Below are 27,740 nucleotides of genomic sequence, written 5' to 3'. Positions count from 1 at the left end.
TTGCTAAAAGATACATATACACAGGGGTATAAAAAAGAAATATGCTTAAATTACCCTTAAATCTAATCATGTTTGTTAACATAAGGTAATTACATATGTACAGGTAAAATTATTTACATGTATCAATGTTATCTGTGTAACAGCATGTATCAAAAGTATAATAGCAATTAATAAAAACAATCAACAATAATAATATATAAAGGAATGTATATGACTTAATATACAAAACCCGTAATCATTATAATATGATGTATCCCTAAGCATAAAAAATAAGGGGAAACATCCATGAGATCAATGTTTATAATCATTTGTGAGTGTCCCTAACCAGACAATAAGGGGCACCCACTACACTATCACAAAAGCAGCTAAGACACAAGGTGAATGCAAATGAACCAGGTAGGAATAGACGAACTTTTGGGTGAGGCAGGTAGAAAGGAGGACTGAATCTTCTACTACAAACTAGCTAGAGTCATGGGAAACTATGTTACCCGCTGCTACTGCTGGGAATTTCAGAGCTTCCAAGGACTTAGGTAGTGACGTTTGAACACTGTCGGCGATTTCCATCCAGTATACTTTTTCAACTCATCGAAGTTCATATGTTGGAAAATAATTAATTGAGGTGGCTACTGCCCTGACATCATGTGCTTTCGGGAAAGAGTCAGGATTGGCTTGCTTAATAAAGTACAGGATTTGTTGCCTGATGCCTTTAATGGATAAAGTTCCACCTTTTTCCCTCCTAAAAGAGGGGACCCGACGAAGATGAGGAGGTCCTAGACAGAAAGGCTCGTAAGGTTGTAACTGGGCAAAGAGATACATCTTGTGAAAAAGGAGGGTAGTACCTTCCAAGGTTCCCACCTCATCAAAGGATCTTCATTCTTTGCTAAAAAGCTACGTTCCGGAGAAAGTAGGACTTCTCCTGTGGGAAGGAACTTGAATAATGATCCGGGTCTCTGGATAGAGCCGACAGTTCTGAAATTCTTGCTCCTGAAGCTAAGCTTAATAAGAATAGGGTTTTTCTTAAGAGCATTATAAAACGAGCATGTGTCATTATCGGTTTCGGAAGCCAGTTTTAGAACATCGTTTAAGAACCATGAAACTGACGTAGGCCTTACAGAAGGCCTAAGCCTAGCACATGCCTTAGGAATAGACGAGAAGTAGGAATCCGTCAAGTCTATGTTAAATCAAATTGAAATATCTTTTTCAAAGCTGACTTGTTTGTCGTAATCGTGCTAGCTGCTAAACCTTTTTCAAATAAGGATCTGAAAAAGGATATAGCTGAATTAACTGTCATGATTCTAATATCCGAATCTCTCAGGAAGGTTGCTAACTTTTTGACAGCAGCATCATACTGCCTCAAAGTCGAATCCCTTTTATCGGATTCCAAGAATAGAATATTCTGAGGGTCAATATTCGCATCTCTTTTTGCCGCAAACTTCATGAAATCCATAAAGTTAGGGTTTTGAGAATCCCTGAGGAAGCGAACACAGTCTTCATTTGTACTGACTGGGAGAGCTTGGACTGGGGATCTGAAGAGGACGAAGGCCCAGCTCCAAAATTAGAGGATACCAGTTTTGCTCTTCGGCCAGTCTGGGGCTACTAGAGCCACTTGACCCTTGAATGTCCTGAGTTTGTTCAATACTTTCATGAGGAGATTCACTGGAGGGAAGACGTAAATCTTCTCCCAGTTGTTCCAGTCTAGAGCCAGGGCGTCCGTGGCATAGGCCCAGAGGGGTCCAGAGTTGGGGCTACATAACACGGTAGTTTGTGGTTCGCTTGTGATGCGAAGAGGTCCACCTGTAGCCCTGGGACTCTTTGAAGGATCCATTGGAACGAAACCTGTTGGGTCCAGTGGACCATTCTTCGTGATATCCTCCTTAGGGGTTACTGAATTGCGGGATAGGGCGTCTGCTATGACGTTTCTTACTCCAGCTATGTGAGTGGAGGAAAGATGCCAACTGAACTTGTCTGCCAGGGAGAAGATGGCTATCATGACGTGATTTAGATGACGTGACTTGGAGCCTCCTCTGTTTATACAATGTACTACCACTGCGCTGTCCAGGACTAGCTTTATGTGGGAGTACTTGGGTGGGCGTAACCTTTTTAGAGTCAAGAACACTGCCATTGCCTCCAGTACGTTTATATGGAACTGACGGAATTGAGGTGACCAAGTCCCTTGAACCTTTTTGACCTGGGAATACCCTCCCCAGCCGCTTAAGGACGCGTCTGTGTGGATGGTGACCCCTGGTGGAGGGAACTGAAGGGGTACTGACATTGATAAATTCTTGACTCTCGCCCAGGGCCGAAGTCGATTCTTTAGAATCAGAGGCACTGAGGATAGTTTGTCCCTGGACCTGACGTTTGCTCGCGAGCGCCAGATTCTGGTTAGGTCTTTCAGTTTGGCTTTCATTAAGACGTTTGTCACTGATGCAAACTGGAGAGAACCCAGGATCCTTTCCTGGGCTCTCCTTGACGCTAGTTTGTGACTTAGAAATTGCTTGACTGACTTTGCTATTTCTTTCCTTTTGGTTGATGGAATCGACAGAGTGTGGGATGATAGATTCCATTGAATGCCCGCAGCTGAAAGTTTGACTCTGGAGTGAGTCTTGATTTGGTCCTGTTTATTTTGAAGCCTAGATATTCCAGGAACTGAATCACTTTCAGAGTAGCTCTGTTGCATTCCTCGACTGTTGGGGCCCAGATCAACCAATCGTCGAGATACGCTACTACCATGATCCCTTGCGATCTGAGTTGTTGCACTACCACTTCCGCTAGCTTCGTGAACACTCTGGGTGCCACGTTGAGTCCGAATGGAACTACCTTGAAGGAGAATGTCTGGTCTCCTATCTTGAAACCCAGATACGGACGGAAGTGTCTTGCAATAGGGATATGATAGTAAGCGTCTGTAAGATCGATAGAGGTGGTGACGGCCCACGGGAAGTAGGGTCCGCACCTGTGAGATCGTGAGCATCTTGAACTTGTCGCAGCGGATGGCTAAGTTTAAGCGGGACAAGTCTAAGATTACCCTTCTTTTTTGTGAGCCTTTCTTTGGCACGCTGAACAAGCGACCTTGAAATTTTAATCTCTTGACTCTCGCTATAGTTCCTTTTTGAAGTAGATCGTCTGCGTACTCTGTCAATTCCCTTGGAACGGAAGTTGACGGGAAAGGTCTGGATGGAGGTGGGTTTTCGTCAACCAGCTCCACCCAGACCATTTTTACAAACTATGCTCTGAGCCCATTGGCTGAAGTTCCACCGGTGGCGAAAGTGAAACAGCCTCCCTCCTACCTGAAGTTCTTCATTGGTTCTGGTAACCGCCTCGGCCTCCTCTGAAGTGCTTTCCCCTGTTAAAGGGGCCTCCCGATCCTCTCCCACGAAAGGAACGCTTACCTCTACCTCCCTTACCCGAGCGGTCATACTTCTGAGAAGCTTGACTCTCGAAGGCTGATTGTAAGCTGGAGAGATGGCGTAAGAGGTGGAGGGCTGAGGCTGAGGGGATATCACATAAATTGGCTGTGATTGACCTTTAGAAGTGGAGGGTTGGGCTGTCTGCACTAACGGTACTGTTGGAACTTGTTGAGGAAAGCGTAGTTGCTTCTTCTTTGGTAAGGTTGGAAACGCCTGGGTTTCTTTTGTGCCTTACTTAGGAGTCAGGTCCTTGCTCACTCTTAGCCGAAAGGCCCCAACGATCCTTAAGGCTCTGGTTTAACCTGGTAGCCTCTGACTGGACCTCCTTAACCATAGCTTCTGGGAAGAGATCTGCTCCCCAGATGCTAGACGAGAGTAACCTATTCGGTTCATGCCGAATGGTTGCCTCTTGTAGGACATGCTTCTACAATTCGTCCGAGCAGTGGCAAACTCAAACATATCTGACTGTACCGTTTGAGTCAGGGCTTTGGTCATGAGCTTAAAATCGGTTCTGATCCATAAGCCATGGTAGCTACCTCAGACATAGCCATAGAATTGATGGATCTGGCTAGACGCGATTTTGCATCAAACTCAGCCTGAATAAGGCTATCTGGGAGCCTGGGTAGCTTTTCACCAAACTGCTCCATAGCACAGTCCGGTTTGAGTTTGCCAGCTGAGAATGTATTCGGCAAGTCTTCCCACAATTCTCCAACTGAGGGGAGCAACGGAGAAGTGGGATCCGCTTCCTTCAACTGCGGTATAGGTTCCCCCTTCTGGGCCGCTGGGATGGTCGACCTCGCGATCTATGTTAGGAACGGGAGCGGGGTACTCTCATCCATTGTAAAAATGGTAAAGGGACTCTTAAATGGTTGTATCTTGGTGTTAGAACAATCCATGTCCTCTAAACACCTGAGCCATTCTCTCTGAGCTGGTCTCGTGAGTAGAGGACTGTCTCCTTAGGTACCTTATCGTCCCGCACCATAGCCGACGGCGTAAGCCTTGCGTAGCCTATGAAACGGAGGCTGGAGGTCTTCCGGGAAGAACTCGAAGTCCTCTATTCTTCGAGTCCCAAATTCCGGTATAGAGATGAGACCGTCCTGGAAGGGGGCGTATGACGCTACTCTCCACGGATTGTTCATAGAGAACTGAGGTAGTGAGTCATACGGAGGAAGTTGGGATCCACTCGTGTTGGACAGTGGAGGAGAGGCTAGAGGAGCTTCTCTCAGCCCGGCTATAATGGAGTCCTGGGAAGTAATCCTGTCCGACAGACGAGAGATCATTTGCTCCATGCTACTCTTTAAGGACCCAACCAGGTCCCCCACCTGTTGCAACAGGCCAGCATTGGAGTCCAAAGCCGGAGCTGCTGCGGAGGTGGAGGGGAGGCTCTGAATCGGAACCAAAGGTAGCGGAACTGGTGATTTCTGCCGGAGTGCGAGATCTCTCTCTGGAGGATTTACTCCTCGAGGACTTAGAGCCGGAGCTAGAAGCTTTAGACCTGGATGCTCCGGGATTCCCAGCCGGAGACTTACGGGAGGAGGATGAAGCCGAAGTCGTCTTCTTAGACGACGACGACGTCTTAGTCAAAGTCATCACCTTAGACTTGACCTTAGGTCTAACCGAAGCACCAGGAGGAGAATATATTTCGTCACCCGTAAAGCCTTGGAAGGATGGAGAGGTTGCAGGAGTAGAAGAAACAGTTACGCCCAAGGGTGACCCTTGGGTGTCCACCGTACCTACCTCGACCAACAGGTCGTCTATACCTACCATAGGTTCAACATTAATATCTAGGGTCGCGACATCCGTAGAGATATCCTGGTCCTGAATCAGTTAATGAGGTGGCCAGCTGTTGTTGGATGAAGGCGATAGTCGGATCCGCTTCTACCGGGTCGACGTATCCTGTCGCCTTGCCTCCGGGGAAGATTAGTAATGCCAACCGCTTCTCTAGGATGTAGGGCTGTCCCTTGGCGGCGTTTTTTCCCAAAAAAAACCGCCGACCCAGGCCCGCAGAGTAGCCAGTGCGGTATCTCTACCGCGGAGCCTGGAAGAGGACGTAGTTTAGATTTAAGAATCACTTAAAACTAAAACTTAAAGTATAACTTAAATTAATTGCCTTAAGTTAATATGATGAAAACTTAAGCGCTAAAAAAGAAGCGGAGCAGCTACTGGAGATGTAAAACTTACCCCTTCCAAAAGCTGGCTCACCAGACTCGAACATTATGGTACACGTCTCATGGTACCAGACCTGGATGTCCCGAGCGGAGTCGCGCATGGAGCATGGGACCGGCAAACTTCGTGTCCACAAGGTCCTGAAGTGTGGCGGAACATCCCGGATGCTCACAGTTGGTGGCCTGTAAGTGGGGAGACACATGAGTATCTTAAAAAACATCACTTACAGTCTAAAGGACAGAAGAGCTCCGATGCATGCCGGAGCTCGGAAAAAATTTGGGCATAACCCCTCCCTGCATCGCCTGAATAGGCATAATCCCGGAGAGATCCGGTAAGATATGTAAGGGAGGGGGAGGGGGATGGTTTTAAGGTTCTTAAGATAAACTTAAAGATAACTTAAACCTAACACACAAGCAAACCGGACTAAGTCCAGTGCGTAGCGGAGTGTAGTAACTCAGCAAAACGGTAAGGTTAGTAGAGACCCACTGTATGCTCCGGTCCACCCTACTGGGTGGATTACAACTTTCCGCTGGATACCAGGACTCCGATCAGGAAGGAGCCCTAGTAAGATGGGAAAGAGGCGAGAAGACATACAGGCTCAAGCTAGCCCGGAGCGACAAGGTAGCGCGGAGGTGGCAAGGCCAGTACCCCCCACTCCGTACCAACCGGCCGGACCGAGAAGCCGGAGAGGTCGAGACCAGTCTGGTCTGTCCCGACTCCCTAGCCCCTCCGCCTGAGGGAGAGAGGGAGGCAGGCTCGGGTATGAGGAGCGAGCATGGGCAGGACCGACCCGCCCCGCCCGACTCTATGGAAGAGCGGGAGGGGGGGGAAGAATGACTGGACAGGCGTCTGGCTGGCCCGTGATCACGAAGTGACCACGAGGCGGTAAGACCAAATACGACAACGAAGCCTAGGACAACCACTGATCAGGAAATGCTATCGGGAAGCATACTGAACTGAAAAGCGGAGGCAAAATAAGCCACTGGGCCGAACCAAACTGATCAGAGAGATGCTATAGGGAAGCAACCGAACTGATGAGCGTAGTATAGGCTCAAAGAGCCAGGACCTAGGCTAAGCCAGACGCCTAACTAACCTAACAATAATAAAATACACAGTTATATAAATAAATAAATGAAAGAAAGAAAACAATATAGCAGGAGAAAAAATCCAGGAGTGTACGACTAACCGAAGGCAAGTCTCCACTCAAAGCTAGTCAGAGGCCGATACTAAGAACCTGGACTAGGGTCTGGATAGAAGAAGCCTACGTAAGGTAAAATACATGCATGCATGACAAACCTGAGTAAGACCGTACCCTAAGTTAAAGCGGATAATCATAAGAGCGAAGATAAATAAGGGGATGTTCTAGGTATGGGAGACCAAGAACGAACCCATCACGAGGCAGAACCATGCTGCCATGCTTCCGACCCCGAGGTCGTATTTATACCTAAAAAACGGCAAATACTGTCTCAGGGCGGAAAAAACCAAACTAACGTAAATACTGAGTACTTAACTTAGCTGCTGCGATAGCTGCACGCTCCATAATAGAAAATCCAATGAAAGGGCACAAAAAACACAGAGAGAAAAATATCATAACCGACTCGTGTGCGCTAACTTGAAAGGATGGCCACCAGAGGCGCAGCAGTCGGCAGCATGGGATGGAGTAGTAGTAGTACGAGCTGCTCACTCTGTGGGTCGGCTCCCCTCTTGGAGGGATTTTGTAGTGGGAGATTTCTATTGGCATTTGGCTCGTGGTAGTGGTCTCACTCGCCTAGTGTTCATACCGACACCCTCCTGGAGGGTGAGCGAGTCAGTTATACTGACCTTTTTCTTTATTTTATTTATTCTCTGGTATGTGTTAGTACATTTACCCTAGAAATAATAGATTAAAGGATATTTCGCGCAGCGACACGAGCTGAGCCCAGAAATGCTAAAATATAGAGAGAAAATATATTTCAGAGACTGCTGTCTCCCTCTTCAGGGAGATGAATGAAAAAAGTTACAGAAAAGGTGGTTTTTATACCAAGAGATCCATCCACAGATAAACCAATTTAGGTCACTCCCACTGATAATCTTCCTTTAATCCTCTTAACCATTGGTTGAATGAAAAATTTATCAATGGTATCTGAATCCCATGCGCCCTTTGAGATGTTCATTACCAGTCCCTGTTTAATCGAGGCCGATTCCATCATCTGACTCTTGCACTGGCAGTTGCTGCTATAAATTATATGTGACAAATTCCAGTTTATTCTGTGGATATGTTCATTTATATGGTTGAAAATAGCTGAGTTCTGTTGTCCATACCTATATTTTTATTATATATATTATATATATATATATATATATATATATATATATATATATATATGTATATATATATATATGTGTGTATAGATTTTTTATTTTTTATATATATTTTTATTATATATATATATATATATATATATATATATATATAATATATATATATATATATATAATCAGCTGTTTATGTATTTTCTAGTATGCATAGTGTCAGTCCCCTGCTTTAGAACAATAGCAAGATATGATTTTATTCCATATACATTAGCTCATTTCTTAGCAGGAGATAAGAGTTCTTCTGTGAGAATAATTCACATTTTTTAAGGTGTATTTATATTTTCTCCAAAAATGGCTGCTTATTTTCATTTCCTATTGTTTTTCAACAGATAAGTGTCCAGGTGTTTAAAAATACCAAATATTTTGTTGGTGCCAATGTGAAAGCTTACAAACCTACTTGGCTTCATCAGCGAAGAAAGCGTAGAGAACAAAAAAGAAAGGCAACCAGAGGAAAAGGTAAGTAGAATAAATTCCTTATGAATTTTTTTTTATATTTTTACAAGAATAATTTATTTTAACTTTTTATTATTTCATGAATTTAATCCTCTTACGCCGATTGGACGTATTAAACGTAGAGTCAAAATGTCTCCCATATGCCGATTGGACGTATTATACGTCGACTCAAAAAACGTTTTTTTTTTTTTTTAAATTTGCGGGAAAAAGTACTTATAGGCCTACCAGCCGAAAACTTTGAATCACGCGCCTTGGGGGATGCTGGGAGATTCACGGATCAAGGCATTGTTTTGTTTACCAATTGTTACGCAGGCAGCGCAAGCAGCGAATTTCTTTCTTATCGCACTAAAAAGTATTCAGTTACACATCTCAAAAATTATTTTTGTCACTTTGACATAATTTTTACACCGTTTTAAATTATCCGTTACATAGAGTATTATATATGAAAATGTGTGCAATTGCATGTATAATACAACAAAAAAATACTCATGATTGTAGCTTTTATCAGTTTTGAAATATTTTCATATAAATAACGATGTGCCAAAATTTCACCTTCTGTCAACTTTGACTCCACGAAATGGTATGTCGAAAAACGCAATTGTAAGCTAAAACTCTTATGTTCTAGTAATATTCAATCATTGCCTTCATTTTGCAACAAATTGGACTGCTCCTACACAATATTTCGATTTATGGTGAATTTATGAAAAAACACTGTTTTCTTTACGTCCGCGCGGTAACTCTTCCGATTAAATTGTTTTGTGCGATTGTCCTAATGTTTTGCACCAGTTATTTTAAATATGCCATTACATAAAGTTTTTTATATATGGAAATGTGCGCAATTTCATGCAAAATACAAACTAAAAACAACCATGGTTGTAGCTTTTATCAGTTTTGAAATACTTTTCATATAAATAACGTTAAGTGCAAAAATTTCAACCTTTTCGGTCAACTTTAACTCTACCGGAAATGGTCGAAAAAAAACGCAAATTGTAAGCTTCAAAACTATTAGTATTTCTAGTAAATATTCAATCAGTTACCTTGCATTTTGCAATGGAATTGGGAAAGTCTTCTAGCCACAATATTCGATTTGGGTAATGTGAATACATTTTCAAAAAAAAAAACAACACAAAAAAAAATTTTCCTTATGTCCCGCCGCCGGGTCCGGTTAACTTCCGGAAAAAAATCTGAAATTTTTTGTGCGATTGTCGAAATATTTGCACCATTTGTTAAAATTAGCCCGTTACATAAAGTTTATATATGAAAATGTGTTGCAATTTCATGTAGAATGCAAAAGTAAATGATTGAAGGGTTGTAGCTTTTCTCTTTTTGAAATATTTGCATATAAAACAGGATAAATAGAAAAAAACAAAAAAAAACATTCAGGTCAACTTTGACTCTACCGAAATATTTGAAAAAAACGCAATTGTAAGCTAAAAACTCTTACAATCTAGTAATATACAGTCATTTATCTTCATTTTGAAACAAATTCTGAGTGTCTAGCACAATATTTAGATTTATGGTGAATTTAAAAAAAAAACTTTCTTTCCCTCCGCTCGCCGATTCGCGGCCGCAAATCTCCGAAATGCGTCTGTCGCATTCTCCTAATATTTGCTCCTTTTCATATTAGGCATTTTATAGAGTTTCATATATGAAAATTTGTGCAAATTCATGAAGAATACAAAGAAAAATATTTGAAGGTTGTAGCTTTTCTCATTTTTGCAATATTTGCATATAAAAAAATATATATATGGAAATTTCGACATTCGGTCAACTTTAACTCGTCCGAAATGGTCGAAAACTGCAATTCTAAGCTAAAACTCTTACAGTATCGCAATATTCAATCATTTGTCTTCATTTTGAAACAAATTGGAAGTCTCTAGAACAATATTTAGATTTATGTTGAACTTATGAAAAAAACATTTTTTTACATCCGCGCGTTACGAATTCATGCATCATTTTGTGATAATATTTTTTCTGTGTTGCTTTGATCGTTTTACAATGTGTTATATATCAAAATGATTGCAATTTAGTGTACAATATAACGAAAAAAAAGTAACTCGTTAGCTTTACCCACTTTCGCACAGCTTGATTTGAATACAATTATGTATGAATTTTTTTTTTTGTTGCTACCATATATTGCATTATTTATATATGATAATGATTTTTTTTCATTTCTGATGGTTGCATACTAAACTTCAGGCAATGACAAAAAAAGAAGCCAAAAATGAACTCTTAATCTTGAAAACTAAGCGGGCTGTGATTTTTTGAAAAAATTATTTTTTCCGCTTCCGCGCTCACTCCAAAACCGCCTCGGCATATGGGAGACGTTTTGGTTTTTAGGGCTTAGGCGTAAGAAGGTTAATGAGGAAGTAAAGAACTAGATCAGCTAAGGAACTTAGCTCATAGGCTGCAGTTTCTTAATGAGAATTTCACTCGATAGAATAAAAGTACAGTAATACCTTGAGATACGAGTAGAATTCGTTCCTGGACGGAGATCATAAGTCAATTTGCTCGTATCTCAATTCCATTTTTCCCATATAAAATAACAGACAAAAATTTAATCCGTTCCGGCCCTCTAAAAACACCAAATTAATGATAATAATAATGGAAAAACATGTTTTTAATTGCTATACTGTATAGACACACTGTACACACACAAAATATAATAAATAATTACGGTGATATGTAATAAAATGTGGTTTTATTACGAGTTCTTACCTTCGAGACAGATGATAACAGCTAACGGCGGTGTGTGCAGAGGAGGAGGAGGAGGGAGGAGAGAGAGTTGAATGGTACTATATTAAATACTGTTTCTTACACATAGTGTAACACTTAATCTTAAAATTAACTTAACTGAACTTAGCTTTGTCTTAGCTCTTTGCCTCACTTTCACTTGCCACTGGCCTTATAAACAAACACTTATATAAAGAGCTTTGTTTCTGCCTCCCTTTCAAAATGTTGTGGAAATGAGTCAGGCAAGTGTCATTAAAAAAGCTCAAGCACGACCAGTAGACAATTTATCAGGGTATTTCTTTTTAATTAAATCAGAAACATCCTGCCACTTAGCCAACACTTCCTTAATCTCCCTTGAAGAAATAAATTCCTCAGGTTTGACCTCCTTCTCGCTACTAATCCCTTGCAACACCTGAATGTTGCATTGTCAATCAACTCCTCAGTCGTGAGTCTTCTTGATGCTCCTCAACAAGGTCGTTGATATCTGCCTCATCTAGCTCCAGCCCCATGGACTTTTCTAGAGACACAATCTCTTCCAACACAATGGGCTTGGGCTCAGGCTGCGGATCGAACCCTCCGAAATCCCTTTCAGCTACATAATTAGGCCACAATTTCTTCCATGCTGAATTTAAGGTTCTTCACGTTATACCTTGCCATGCATTATCAATGATTTTCAAACAATTAACAATGTTGAAGTGGTCCTTCCAAAATCACGAAGGGTGAGGTAGGTATTATCTGTGATGTCAAAGCATTTTTAACAAATGCTGTGTGTACAGCTTCTTGAAATTAGAAATGACCTCTTGGTCCAAGTACTGGAGGAGTGGAGTGGTGTTTGGGGGGAGATAGAGGACCTTAATGAAATCAGATTCATCAAGATTGTCATCCTCAAGACTTGTAGGGTGGCCAGGGGCTTTATATAGGATGAGAAGACATTCAATGGCAGGTTTTTTCCAGTAAATATTTCTTGACTGCTAGACCAAAAGCCAGATTTACCCATTCCGTGAAAAAATGCTTGGTAACCCATGCCTTTGCATTAGCTCACCACATCACTTGAAGTTTTTCTCTCAAGATCTTGTGACTCTTGGAAGCTCGTGGGTTCTTGGAGTATTACACCAACAGTGGCTTGATCTTGCAGTCACTGCTGGTATTAGCACATAAGACTAGAGTCAATCTATCGTTCATGGGTTTATGACCTGGGAGTTTCTTCTCTTCAACCATGATGAATGTCCTTCGTGGCATCTTGTTCCAAAAAAGGCCCATTTCATCCTAGTTAAAGACTTGTTGGAACCTTCCGCAACAATAAGTACTACAGCAAAACATTCAACGTACTCCTCCATGGCTTTGACATCTGAGCTCGCAGCTTCCCATGCCTCACAACTGAGTGGATCCCAGTTCGCTTTTTAAAATTATCGAACCATCCACGACTAGTTTTAAAAGTCTCCCTAGCTGGCGCTGATGTCTCCCCACCCTCAGCTGCTTCCCTTAGTTTCAAATCTTCATAGTTTGCGCTGGCCTTCTCACAGATGATTGTCTCAGTAATGTTATATCCTGCCAGCTGCTTCTCCTTAAACCACAGCAACATAAGCCTCTCCATCTCGTCATTTATGTTTGTCCATAACTTAGACATAATAGTTATGCCTTTGGAAGCCTTTGTGCTTTTGATAGCATCCCGCTATTTGAGGATTTTGCATATTGTCAATGTACTCTGCTTGTAATCATGTGCCAACTCACTCACACGGACACACGCTCATGTTTCTCAATAATTTCATGCTTCATCTCCATCGTCATCATGCGTTTTTTCTTCTCTGCCAACCTTACCACTCGCTTTCTTAGGACCCATCACTTAGTACAAAGGATGTTCACAAATATAGTAAAAATCACTTAAATAAAGCAAACACAACACGGGAGATGCTTGGGAGATGTGTACGGAAGTTGACGACCATGTGAACTGAACGAGTGAAGTGGGCTTAGAGTGCTCCCAAGTGCTCAGCCATTTAGCATTAGCATCTGTAAGTGTGCTCGTATCTCGATGCAAAATTTTGCTCAGAGGCTGGCTCATATCTTCGAATGCTCGTATGTTGGAGCGCACCTATGTCGAGGTACTACTGTACCTGAAAAAGTGGATTTCAACATTGAAAGCACCTACACAAAGGCACTGAGTGATATGAGATAAATTTGAAAAATTATAGTTAGTGCAAACTTTTTTAGACAAAGAAAATAATAAAAAATCTGGGGAAAGCACTTGAGATGTGAACAAGTATACAGGCACAAAAACTGATTCAGTCTTCCACCAGTGGACCTGTTGACCTAGGGGCACATGTAATATGTACCGGGACTTCTTTCCTGTCACATAAATGTAAGGGGATTTTGGTGTGAAACAGTAGTTACAAAACAGGACATAGCATACACCATCCAAGGAATAGTAGTTTTACCCAAATATGAAGATGATGACAAACTTGTCTATAAACTTGTCTATAGTACTTTCTTGGAAATATACATCCCAAGTAAAAATATTACAAAACTAAGAATTGCAACCTTTTATGTTTTAAGTAACCCAGTAAAAAAACTGCTCCAAATATGGACACAGAGAAAAATGCCACACTGGCTATATAGATCAGATGACCATGCAACTAGATGAATTGCAGAACACTGAAATGCATCTTACGAGGTTAGCCTAACCATGCACAATTTACTGTACCTCCTCCATTCATATTATCTTCCATCTTACTAGCCACCCTCTCCTATCAATTGATTCATAGTGCAACTATGAGGTTTTCCTCCTGGTAAACCTTTCTACTCTGTTTCCCTTTCAGCACTGAATTACCCAATAGGTCCCAGCACTTGCCCTTTGGCCTAAATTCTATATTCCATTCCATTCCATATTTTAGTTTATGTATAATATAGAATTATAAATAGTTGGAGAGATCATGATTGAATGAAGAAGTAAAACTGGAATCATATGGGTTCAGTGACCCATCTAAAAAGTCAGATTACAGAACTGTAATTCAAAAAAAAAGGACAAAGTAAACAAAACAATAATGGGAAAACTGAACATAAGATGAGGAAAGAAGTCTGCATCCCATCAATGCACACACACACACACTATATATATATATATATATATATATATATATATATATATATATATATATATATATATATATATATATATATATATATATATATATATATATATATATATATATATATATATATATATATATATATATATCATATATATATATTATGTATATATATACACCAAAAGTAACAGTTGGAGAAGTAAAGGGGGCATTAAAAGGCATGAAAAAGAAACAAAGCAGCAGCAGAAGATGGCCTAACAGTTGATTTGGTAATAGATGGAGGAGATTTTATAATTGGAAAACCTGATGAACTTTACACAAAATGCTTGCAAGAATGCTTTATATCTACAGCTTGGAAAAACTTCATCATTATATTAATTCACAAAAAGGGAGACAAAAGACCTGAAAAATTACTGCCCAATAAGTTTACTCTTAGTTATGTAAAAAATACTTACAAAGAACATATTAGGCCGAATATAAAGACAGCTAGACTTTAATCAACCAAGAGAGCAGGCAGTTTTTAGAAGCGGATATTTAACAACTGACCATATCAACTGAGTATGACAAACAACTTTATATGGCATTTGTAGACTATGAGAAAGCTTTTCATTCTGTCAAAACTTCAGCAGTAATGAAAGCCCTTCAAAAGCAGGGAATAGATGAATCTTACATTAGAACACTTGAAGATATCTATACGGGTAGTACAGCAGTCCTAAAACTACATAAAGACAGTAAGAAATTGCCGATCAAGAAAGGAGTTAGACTGGGAGACCCCATCTCTTTTAAATTATTCACAGCATGCCTAGAAGTTAACATTAATGGGGAATACCTTGACAACTTGAGATTTGCAGATGACATAGTTCTACTCAGTGAATCAGGGGAGGAATTACAAAAGATGATAGAAGATTTGAATAGAGAAAGCAGAAATGTAGGACTGAAAAGGAATATGAGTAAAACTAAGATAATATTCAATGAAAATGCAGAGAGAGAAAAATAATGGTTATGGATAAACCTCTAGAGATTGTTAATGAATATACGTATTTAGGATAGACAGTAATGTTTCCCCAGGACATGAGACTGAAATTAAAAGAGGATAAGCATAGGTTGGAGAGCTTTTGGTAAAAAAAATGAGATTATGAAAAGTAAAATGCCACTTTCTCTAAAAAGAAAAGTATTTAATCAGATGGTCTTACCAGTATTAACTTATGCATCAGAAACATAAGCTAGTTACAACTCACAGAGCTATAGAAAGAATAATGATTCGAATAACTCTTAAGAGACAGAATAAGAGCAACATGGATAAGAGAGTAAACTAAAGTAGAGGATATTCTAACAACAAGTAAGAAAAAGAAATGTGCGTGAGCATGACATATAATGAGAATGTCAGATAATATATGGACAAAAGGAATAACAGAATGGGTCCCTAGAGATTGCAAAGAAAGCAGCGAAAGGAAGAGAATGCGATGGATTGATGAGCTAAGAAAATTTGCAGGTATAGAATGGCATAGAAAGACCATAAACAGAAAGGAGTGGAAGGACATGTCTGAAGCCTTTGTCCTGCAGTGGACTAGCAACAGCTGATGATGATGACATATATATATATATATACTATATATATATATATATATATATATATATATATATATATTATATATATATATATATATATATATATATATATATATATATATATATATCTATATATATATATATATATATCCATTGGACCAAGTAATTAAAAACTTTAGTATCAATATGAAAAAAAAATTTAAAGATAAAAAAGAACTCTTGTGTAAATTAACTGTGAAATGTCCCTCATTACCTTATTTATATGGCCTAGTTAAAACTCATAAGGAAAACAAACCTGTGCGCCCAATTATTAGTACTGTAGGATCAATTGCTTATAAACTATCTAAATATATTACTAAATTGTTATCCCCACTACTTGGAACTGTATCTAATTCACACATCCGGAATTCTCTTGATCTTGTGGAAAAATTAAATAACGTTGTACTAAACCCTAGTGATAACTTTGTCAGTTTTGATGTATGTTCCTTGTTTATAAAAGTCCCTATTGATTCTGTGCTAGAATATTTAAGTAATGAACTTGTATTGCATGAATTACCTATGTCCGTTAGTCACATAATTTCATTGATTAAGTTGTGTATTTGTGATTGCAGTTTTATTTTTAATGGAGAATATTACCAACAAATATTTGTTATGGCCATGGGTAACCCTTTATCACCTCTCCTTTCGAACTTATATATGGAATTTTTTGAAAGACAACACCTCCCGAATATCACACTTGTCCCCTTAAAATGGTACAGATATGTATATGACATCTTAGTAGTCTTACTTGTTGGTATCGATGTAAATGATTTACTGTCTAAATTGAATAATTTAGTGCCATCCATAAAATTCACTGTTGAAATTGAAAATAACAATGTCATCCCTTTCCTAGATGTATTAATACATAGAGAATCTTTCCAATGTAAATTCAGTATTTATAGAAAACCCACAAACAATTTAACATATGTACATTTTTATTCTGGCCACCATATCAATATTAAAATTTCAATTTTTTCTTCTATGTTCTTACGTGCTTTGCGTATCACGAGTTCACAATATCTTGAACAAGAAATAGAATACATAAAAAAGATAGGAAACAAACTCTGCTACCCACCTCATATAATTGATTTATGTTATCAAAAAGCTCACAAAAAGTTTTATAGTGTTGCTAGTAATGAAAAAGAAACCCCTAAAAATGTACTTAGCTTGCCTTACTTTCGTGGATTTGAAACCATAAAATCAATATTTAAATCGTTTAATGTTAGTGTAGTGTTCTCTTATAACAATACCATTAAAGATATGCTAATTAAGATTAGTCCCGTAATAAATAACATCATTATTAACAAAATTCCTTGTAAGGATTGCCCCATCTTTTTACGTCGGTCAGTCAAGTAAAAATTTATGTGTACGTATTAGGCAGCATATGTATTCAATTAGAACAGCCCAGACTTCAAATGCACTGTTTATCCATCTGAGCGAAAAATCTCATTGTATAAATTGGGGCGATACCTATGTAATTGCTAGGTCTAATGATTATGTTTCAAGAAATTTACTGGAATCAGCTATTATACAAATCACTAATAAAAACAACCTAAATCTTAGTCTGGGATTGTACCATTTGGACCCATATAGTATTTGTAAAATGTTTATGAAGGACCTTAAAATAAATGAACTATTAATTAATTAGTCCCACATTTATAGAGTTATTCTCTCTCTCTCTCTCTCTCTTTATATCTTATTTTCTTTTTTTCACTCATTTTATGGAACATTTTTGTAAATTTCATGGTACTAAATTGGATAGGCCCCATTGTTTTTTAAAAATGTATTGTTTTCTGAATGAATCATCTGTTGACCACGTTTGTGCTCCTCCAAAGTGTTTCTGCCTAAAAATTGCTATCTTGCCCTCAGGCGTTTCCTCATTCTGTAGAGTGAAATCAACCTTATTACTAATCTTGTAGTGTCAGTTTGGATGTTAAGCCTATTTTTAATATATTTTTGCTTTGTATGATCAGTTGTGCCTAAGTAAAGGGTCGTACTAGACCGAAAGTTCTTGGCGCTCTCGCCTTTCATTTTTTCCTCCGTGGCAAAAACCTTTGTTTATACATAACATCGCATTTTATATACTTCGTGATCAAGTTATTCATATTATATATATATATACACAGGCGGTCCCCGGGTTACGACGGGTCCGGCTTACGACGCTTTTTCTTAAATATTCATTGAAAAATCCGCCCTGAGTTACGACGCTTGTTCCGAGGTTACGACGCCGACGCTTCCGACGCTCCGAGTTTACGACGCTTTTAAAAAACACATACTATGATAAGATAAGAATCCTTTATAGTTTAGCACAGTTTCTCTCTCTCTCTCTCTCTTTGTATTTTCCAACGAAAATAATCCCTATAATTCTCTCTCTCTATACTACAAAGTTGTTTTGGGGAATTTTGCCAAAAATGAAATGGGCTAAATCATAGGTTGTATGAAAGAGTATTTATTAATTTTCTTTTTGTCTTGTGGTTGTCCATTTCAAAACAGTGAATATCATGGAAACAAACCCCTTAAAGAAATTTTTATAATCCTCAGTTTATGAGTTTTTAAAGTTGTATTTTAACAAGCAGATCTATTACTACAGTGAAATGTATCTGCTAACGGCAAACCCTTTGTGCCACCCATATGAGTTTTTACTCACTGGTTTTGTTAACCGGTTTAATAAAAATAATATACTGTATACTCACATAGTTCTCTGATTAGAAGTGTCCCAGCATAAAACTTAAAATACTTTTTTAATTTTTCAGAAAGTGAGAAAGCAGAGTCCGAGTTGGAAAGTGCCCTAGATAGTCATACAGTTAGTGAAAATAGTGAAACTATGGAAAATGTTGGCATGGAAGTTGATGATAAGGTCTCACTGAAAAGAGCTTATACAGGTGATACTGAGGAAGAGGAGGTAAATTCTCAGGATGGTATAAAAAGGCATAAAGTAGCTGTAAGCAGTGTGATAGAAGGACAAGGAAACCAGCAAGTCATAGCATGTGAAACATCTGTTACTACCCATCACAAGAGTGAAGAAATTGAGGAAGTAGATGAATTAGACAGTAAATTTTCCAAAAAGAAAACACAAAACAATTCAAGGACTAAAAGTGATGGCAATCAAAATAGTTCTGTACAAGGGGGTTCTGGAGGGTTGGAGTGCATTTTGAAAGCAAAATTGCAATTGAAGCAGTGTGGAGCCTTAATAAGTCTTGAAGCTTTTTATCTGAAAGGCTCGGCAGGAAAAGATGGACTAAATCAAATACTTCAGTATATGAAAAATCAGCTTGAACTCTGATGCAGTTTTTTTTATGTATATATGTAATATACAATACTGTACCTCTTACAATGGTTTTTCATCCATTAGAGATTGAAAGCTTACTGAAGTACACCAATAACTCTTAATATAATTTTAATTTGATGTTTTACAAATGTGAAATATATTTGCTTCAAGATATATGTTCTAAAACTTTTTATGATTAAGGAACCCAGTGGATGTTCTTGGCATTAGCTCATCTGTTATAGTCTCATAATATAGTAACATTGTAATACACAGGCAGTCCCTTGTTAATGATGGGGGTTCCGTTCCAGGCTGATCACTGATAACCGAAAATTGTCATTAACCAGAACATCACAATAATTATGGTAGGCATTTATGATCAGCACTGATAAACTGCTTACCAATGCCCATAAACCTCTTATGGATGCCAAAAATCTGATTAACAACGTTGTTAGCCAAGCGCTATAAAACCAAAATGCCAATAACCGATGCTGCCATTAAGCGGGGACTGCCTGTATAGCTAACATTTAAGTGCTCAGTGAATGATTATCATCAGTTGTTCTCTGTTCCAACTTTGAATATTTTTTTCTGTGGTTACAGTGCACTTTAAATTCAGTATGGAAGAGTAAAAGGGAAAAATTTATTCACTCTTCGTGTTTCATGACTAATTGACAATGCCTCCCTAGTTATGATGGGGTTTAATCTGACCCATGGCTAAAGCGAATATGTTTTAGGTTGGAAATAGTCTTTATGTTGTGGGGGTAGCCATTTTGTTACAGAAGCATTATTTCCAATGTAGTGCATTTATATACTATGTATGAAAATAAAGGTATAGCCATGAACTTTTTAATGGAAGTGTTGAAATGCAAACATGCTTAAAGAAAACCTAACCTTACCTTACCTTCCTAACACAAGATAAGGAATCTTGTTCTGGAGGGATGTACACTTTTGTCTCCTCTCCCTTGCTGAAGACCCCTGTAGCTTGGCCACAGTGCCATTATTAGAAAAAATATAGACATTTGGAAGCACAATACACTAACTGCCATCAGAAATTAAATTGTAACAGAAATGGAAACAAAAGTCCAGAAACAAAATTAGTAAATTTTGCTCCATACAATCACCAAGCCAAATATAAATTTCCAATGGTATTCACATTAAAGAAAACTGACAAGATGGACAAAATATAGAAATGTTGCACCCAATAGTATTCAATAAATCCTGGCATTTATTTAAGATGGTTAGGATGGATGTTAGAGGTGCTGACCAACCAGGAACAGGAATGCTTACACTTTTTTTATTTGGTGTCAAGAAAAACATTCAGTTGACTAACAAACTCGTTAAATCCATTAGCATCTTCAGGAGAAACTGAACACGTTTCTACTGGCTTTATACAGTTTACAGAATTACTACTTGATATGTCATAAATTTTTTTTTTTCTTTTTTCTTTTTTTTTTTTTAGCAGGTGTCGTCAAATGAATGATTACTTACAGCTTTACAGGAATTCCAGGTATCGTCCTCTGATGATCAACATTTTGCACCTTACAGTTAGAACCAATTTTGTAGGAAAAGTGTTCAGATTACTTCCATGGGCAATAAATGAATGTGGTAGGGCCACATACCTAGGCACAGATATAGTTGTCGTCCCCCCTGCAACTACATGCGTCACAGGGGGCAGACATGAAATGTGCCATGAGCCCCAGGGCCTAGAGTGAAGGGATACCAGGTATTCCCAACTTCAGCTATGCCTGCTGGAAGTCTCCAACCGTGGAGGCTACCACACCTGAAGGAGCAAAAGTCAGGTTAGAAAGAGAAGTCTGCCTGCTTTGGAGGGGAAAGATCCCCCTCGGAGCGAGCAGAGGCCCTCCCCTCTTCTTCTATGCTTGACGAATCAAATGTAGAAGTGGAGGGAGAGATTCCCTCCGAAGGGGAACCAGCAAGTCAAGGAAGCTTACGAGGAGGGAGAATGGACGACAAAGGATTGGCCCCCAAAGGAGTCGGGTGTGCATAACCCTCAGACGAAGCCTCGGAAGCCTTCCCCAGAGATAGCTTCCTCCCCTCATACCTTCTCCACTGCTCTGACAACCAGGAGAGACAGGTATCACAAGGGTTCATTCTATCACTTTCACGCCCTCGTTACTTTTCACAAAGGGCGTGAGGATCCACTTCCACTCAGGAGCAAAAACCACCACATTTCTTACCCTCCACTCCAGGGCAAATGTGTTGAGAGAATATGGAGGGTGTTTTGGTTTATGTCAATTCTGGGTTTACATGTTGTCTTCATTATCAGACAAAAATGAAAACATAGACCACATTCACAACAACAAGAAAAGATCTCATAAAAAGGTGCAAATCAATTTCAACGGCAACAATGGGCAGAGAGCGAAAGCACGTCTGTTCGCCACGGTAGCCAAAAGCAAAGTGGAATCATGGATGAGTTATAGGAGTTCCATTTGACAATGACAACGTCCTTGAGAGAGAGAGAGAGAGAGTTTCATGGTTTGTATTGCTGTTGAGATTGTGTAGTATGTATTTGTGTTTTGGTTTTCCATAAGAGAGAGAGAGAGTTGGTGAGTTCTGGGTTGTCTGCTGGTGTGGTTGGAATTAGAGTTATGATCAGAGTTTTGAGTGTCTTTAGTCAAAACCTGTGATGGTCAGTAGTGTCAGCAGTGGTCTCTGAAGAATACTGAAGGCATTGGTGGTCAGTCAAATTGTGTTATTGATTTGTTGTTTAGGTTGTTGTTAAGTGTGATACTGTTTGCTTTAGAGTTGTTGTGCCTGTGTTATTAGGTTTGTTGTGCTTGGAAGTTTCTGTTGAGTTATATGTGAGTTGTTGTGATTTCTTGGTGATGTGGGTGTGTGTGTGTTGCAGTTTGTTTTTTTTTTTTGTGTTTGTGAATGTTTGTGCGGTGGTCTTTTGTTGTGGTCCTTCTTTGTTTGATGTGTTATGGTTGTAGTCCTTGTTTGTTTGTTGTGTTGTGGTAGTAGTCCTGGTTTGTTTGCTGTGTTGTTGAGTTGTGGTTGTATTGTATTCCTTGTTTGTTGTGTTGTGGAATTGTGGGGTTGTGGTCCTTGGGTGTTGTGTTGAGTTGTGGGGTTGTGGTCCTTGGTTGTTGTGTTGTTGAGTTGTGTTTCTTGGCTGCTGTCTTTGATGTTGGTTGTGTTACGACGGCCGTATCCAGTGGACAGTACAGCTCCTTGCCCTGAGTGTGTCAAGAAGTAGTTGGTGAGTACATGTGTTTTGAGTTTTTTGTATTTGGGTTTGTGATCCCGCCACATTATTTATTGGCACCCAACGTGTGGCTGCTGGTGTGGCAGCTACAGGACGGATGGTGTGGTGGGTTGTGTGACTGGTGAAGGAAAATGAGTATGGAAGGTTTGACTGGAGTGGAGAGGCTGAAAGAGGAGTTGCAGTTGGCGAGGGAAGCTAAGGAGAGATTGGAAGTGAAGAATGAGAGGTTAAGGGTAGAGTGTGAGGAGTTGAAGAGCAAGTTAGAGGAAATGAGAAGAATGCTAAGGAGTGCGAAAGTGGAAATGAAAGAAGAGGTAAAAGAGTGAAAGAGAGAATGGTTGAGAAAATGGACAGAAAATTCTGAGTAATGATGAATACAGTGCAGATGATGATGAAGGGGTTGGGAGAGGGAGCTGTAGGAGGTAGGCCTACTGGGTCTTGTGATGGGCCAGGAGTGGTAAAGAAACTGGAAGAGCGAATGGATAAGAGTACGAGTGACGAAGGTGATTTGGATGTGATAAGTAAGGGGAAGACACAGGATAAGGTTTTAACCTGAGGACAAGAATAAGAAGGGGGGCTGAGGAAAAAAAGAAGACTAAGGGAAAGAAGGCTAGTAAGAGTGATGGACAGGATGAGACTAGGACTGAATACATTGGGGAAAGGGCTGAGAGTGATTTAGATAGCAGTGAGTGGAAACAGGTGGGTAGAAAGAAGGGTAAGAAGGATGTAGTCGAGTATGGACATAAGTATGGAAGAGGGAAAAATTGGTCAGAATGGAAGTAGTGAAAGTGATAGCGAGAGTGAGCAGGAAGTACGAAAGGCTGTGTATATTAGAGAGTACCTGATGTGCACAATATGAGGAATATGGTAGTAGGGACATAGGGGACTTTTTTAAGGAATATGAGCAGTATTGTGAAGCTAAGTATGGGGATAACAAGAGTCTGGGCAAGAGAGTTAGGCAACTTCTTGTCAGGATTTTTGTTGAGTATGTAGTGATAATGATGAGTGTAGGGAACGTGCCATATGAGTGTGAAAGCCAGGATTGTGGAACAGGCAAAGAGGATAAAGAGTAGTGTTAGATATAGGAGAAAGCATGATTTTGAAGAGGCAAGAATGAATGTTGGTGAGTCGTTGTCAATGTATGTCCGTAGGTTAGAAACATTAGCCAGGAAAAAGTTTGGGGACGAAGGGATAAATGAGTGTAAGGAGTTAGTGCGAAAGTTGTTGGCAACTGTGCCTGAGAGTGTATATGAGTTTATGAATCTAAAACGTAATGAGAAAATGAGATGAACGTATTAAAGGTTGATGTGGAACGACATTTTAGAAATAGTAGAGGATTACGAGTTAGACAGGTGTATGAAAGAGAGTAGAAGTGTTAGTGTTAGGACTGAAGTAGCTGAGGTTATGCTAGAGTTTAAAAGCTATAGGGAGGCAGTTTTAGAAGGGCAGAGGCGAATGGCAGAGCAAGTGGTTGATAGGAGCGTTAGAGCAAGTACCATGAGTGTAGTTAGCCCTAAAAGAGATAGGAGTGCGAGTGTCGGAGGAGTAGGGTCAGTTAGTTGTGAACGAGAACAGCAGTGTTACAGAAGAAGTAAGCCAGGACACAAGAAGAATGAATGTCAGTGGGCGTTAGGAACGTTTTTCGGGTGTGGGCAAACGGGGCATTTGGTGAGCGAGTGTAAGAAAGATAGGGATATTAAATATTACAGGTGTGGACAGGTAGGGCACATAGCTAGTGGATGTCGGGGTACCCGTATGAACGTAGTTTGCAGCAACTGCGGGAAGAATGGGCATTATGCTAGAATGTGAAAGGAGCCATGTGCGAAGTGTGTTGAAATGGAAAGTCATGTGGTGAGTGTGTGTGGGCAAAAGAGGATGAGTCAGGCTGGGAATTTGTGAAACTAAGTGAAATCCAGTTGGATGGATCCTCTGATGTGTGGATGAGTGGTTGAGGGTGAATAAGTGTGAGCAGAGTATCAGTGAGCAAATAGGTCTGGAAGATCGGCAGTTTGTGTTGGTTGAGTATGGAAGAAAGCAGAAGGAGGTAAGGAAAGGGAATGAAAGGGAGAAATTTGAACTGCATGATTGAGGGGTTACTGTTAGGGTAAAAGTGGTGGATAAGGCGTGAAATACGGATGACTTTGAGGGGAGGAATAATACTTGTAGTGTGTGGGTTTGAATTGTCAGGGTTTAGTGAGATTTCAGCAGGAAGGGAATCAAGTTGTGAGGACGTGGTTGGCAGTATGAATGAGTCTCTTCAGAAGTTTGGCAGGAGTGTAAATGAGGTAAGTGATTTGGTGGCAGAGTTACGAGAGATATAATAATAATAATATCCTTTATTTCAGCTCAGGGCCATATACATGGAATATACAAAATACGGACAGTAACATACACAATCTAGATACATGAGACAACATGATAAAAAAAAAAAGAATAATCAGCACTTATCCACAAAATAGCTGAGGTAGCATAAAAGATAGTAATCATAATACTGGTGATAACAGTAATAATATTGGAGAAAAAAATGGATTGAGAGTTATAACAATTAGTGCACAGATTATATAACTTAAATTTCAACTAGAGACCTTAGATGGTTACAGTAGTCAGGTCCATAGGGCTAAATACAAAAATTGAATGTAAAAAAAACTTTTAACTTGATAGTAATCACAGTAATAATGAAAAAGTAAAATATCAGCAATAAATATAATAATGACAAAATCTGCAGATGACATTTTGCCAATACAGAGATTAAGTCCTTTGGGGGACAAAGGCCTCATTTTCCCATCTTTCCCACAGTTTAGATTTTCTTCTTGCTTCACTCCTTAGGATGCTTTGTATGAGCGAGTTGCTGCTGTTTCTCACTCGGGTTACCAGACTGGACATTGTTCGCCTTACAATGATTTTTAAATTGTCCAGGTGGTTTTCTATGAACATCTGTGTGGCGGAGTGGTAATGGGGAGTGTTTGTGAGGCGCCTCATAATGTCATTGTGCACAACAGTGATGCGTCTCATGGTCTCTCGGGTATAGTTTGTCCAGAGGGAACACCCATAAATACTGTAGCAGTATGAGCGGAAGAGCAGCAGTTTCACGTCTCGGTGACAGAAGGCAAACCTTCTTGCAATCATGTTGCCAGTTGCACATAGTTTATGACGCCTCTGTTCAATGTCTGCCGTATCTTTTAGGTCGTCTAGGATAATGTGACCCAATTACGGAAATTCGTGCACAAATTCCAGCTGATGGTTTCCGAGGAAAATGTGGTTTTGCAATATGCTTAAGCGATCTCGGGAGCAGCGACATGCACTGGGTCTTGGTTGCGTTGTAGATTATATGAAATTCCTCTGCATATTGGCGTTAAGTGTCGATGAGTCGTTGGAGACTGTAAAGGAAACCGGTGGTTCCGAAGTGTGTAGTGGCTTTTCTGATATAATAACCACCAATTACCTTCACTTTCAGCACAGATGAGTATAACCATTAAAAGGCATAAATAAAAAAGTAGAAGTAAAATAACAATATAATTACAAAATAAACTAAGATTCTGATTTACTGTAGCAGTACACACTACTTAACTTTGTATGCATTTCTCGGGCGTAGTTGGTATCACGGAAGTTGTCCGGATTTACTAACGTGGATATTATGTTGGGCTCCTGCTGTAAACTGGTGTATGTTTGTGGCGACGAGACTAGTTTCAGTGTTTCACTAGGGACGGTCATCAGCTGCTGTAAACATTCACACGAATCCGTACGGCCCTTACGGTGATTCGAAGCAGCTGTCTTGAATGTCATCCAAGTGTCCAGCTTGCAACAAATGGGATGCAGGCTTGCATCAATTAAGACACCAACGCCGGTAGGGGGAATGGGGCACTACCTCTGTGTGGCTAAAGAAACACATGAATTAGCAATTTAAAAATGAGATGCACTTCAAATGAAATCACTCAATCTTAAACAATTATCAAGTACTATTTCACAGGTGTAACTGGTAATATCCCGGGAGCTCACTGTTGCTTGATAAAGCAGAGTCAGAGGAAACTAATTGTCTAAATAAAATGTCATCAAGAGGCGCGAAGAAAGCTTCATGAGCCGGCAAAGAGGATAAAGTAGCGACGGCAAGGAGAATAGAGCAGTAGGAACAAGGAAAATAAAATATTAGTAATAGTGTCGTATTCGAAATTAAACATATGAGAAAAAGGGATAATTATTCAAAACAACAGTTTACAAAATAATAATCAATATAAGAAAGGTATTAAATAAAAATAGTTAAGATTTACGTATCTGGTTTCAGTCGCAACCAGAAGCGTTCAAGGGGTGCCATCTACGAGCGATGGGAAAAACTAAACATGTATAGTTCTAAATACGCACTAATTTCCCAATTGTTAGGGAAGAATTCCCTTACATTACCCCATACTTAAGATTATTGTGGCACACAATAATAAAGAATTATACTCGGCTCAGTAAATCAGCAAAATGATTAGCTAAGCCTGCTAAGTGAACAACTCTGAAGTCGTAGCTTTGGAGGAAGAGAGACCATCTCAGCAACCTTGCATTACTACCCTTCAGTGTTTCAAGATATGTAAGCGGCTTGTGATCAACCTCCAACAGAAATGGACGACCTGTAAGGTAGAAAGAAAAGTTTTGGATGCCATGTAATATTCCCAGACATTCTCTCTCAATGGCAGAATATGCAACCTCTCTAGGCAGAAGCTTTCTACTAGCAAAAGCCACGGGATGTGGAATATTAGCCTCTCACTGAAGTAGAACTACACCCAAACCAACTGAAGAAGCATCAGTCCTAAGACAAAATATATCATTAAGATTAGGAATCTTTAGAATAGGAGGATTAGAGAGGCTTGACTTACGATAAAAACTCCTTCATAGCAGTTTCATTCAAGGTGAATTTTTATCAGGGGAACCCTTTTTAAGATATTTTGTCAATTCAACAGATTTTTCAGAAAAACATGGAATGAACCTTCTATAGAAATTAACAGTTCCTAAGAAGCTCCTCAAAAGTTTCTTTGAAGTAGGGGGTTCAATTTTTTTAATACCATTAATGGACCACGGACCTGTCTGCCGTATAAAATCTCAAAAGGAGAAAAACCAGTTGAATCACAGGGTATTTCTCGCATTGCAAATAATGCGGCTGGTATATGCCGTGACCACTCTGAAGGCTGTAATTCCGAAAGCTTCTTTAAAATACTCTTGAGGATTTGATGCTGCCTTTCAATTTTACCATTGGAAGCAGGGTGATAGGGTGTAGAGAAATCTGGTTTAACACCTAACAACTTGTGAACCTGTTGCATTAGTTCAGATTTAAATTGAGTTCCCTGATCTGAAACTATTTCTCTGGGTATTCCTACCCTGGAAAAGATAGTAATTAAACCTTCAGCAACTGCAAATGATGAAATTTCTTTCAGTGGAACTGCATCAGGATAGTTTGATGCATAATCAAC

At 39.5% G+C, this 27,740-nt stretch overlaps 1 protein-coding gene across 4 annotated transcripts in view; it reads left to right on the top strand.

Annotated features, from left to right (window-relative positions):
* LOC135205507 (RNA N6-adenosine-methyltransferase mettl16-like) overlaps positions 1 to 19,917 on the top strand; it is a 426,335-nt gene extending 406,418 nt beyond the window's left edge. For all 4 annotated transcript variants that reach the window (XM_064236270.1, XM_064236253.1, XM_064236244.1 and 1 more), the window contains exons 10-11: positions 8,255 to 8,381; positions 18,556 to 19,917. In XM_064236270.1, coding sequence (XP_064092340.1) covers positions 8,255 to 8,381; positions 18,556 to 19,085 — 657 coding nt within the window. In that variant the 3' untranslated portion in view covers positions 19,086 to 19,917. The remainder of the gene's footprint in view (positions 1 to 8,254; positions 8,382 to 18,555) is intronic.
* Positions 19,918 to 27,740: the final 7,823 nt, after the last annotated feature.

The sequence above is a fragment of the Macrobrachium nipponense genome, chromosome 11, assembly GCF_015104395.2.
Source record: "Macrobrachium nipponense isolate FS-2020 chromosome 11, ASM1510439v2, whole genome shotgun sequence".
Lineage (NCBI taxonomy): Eukaryota > Metazoa > Arthropoda > Malacostraca > Decapoda > Palaemonidae > Macrobrachium > Macrobrachium nipponense.
This window is presented reverse-complemented; position numbering and strand designations above follow the sequence as displayed.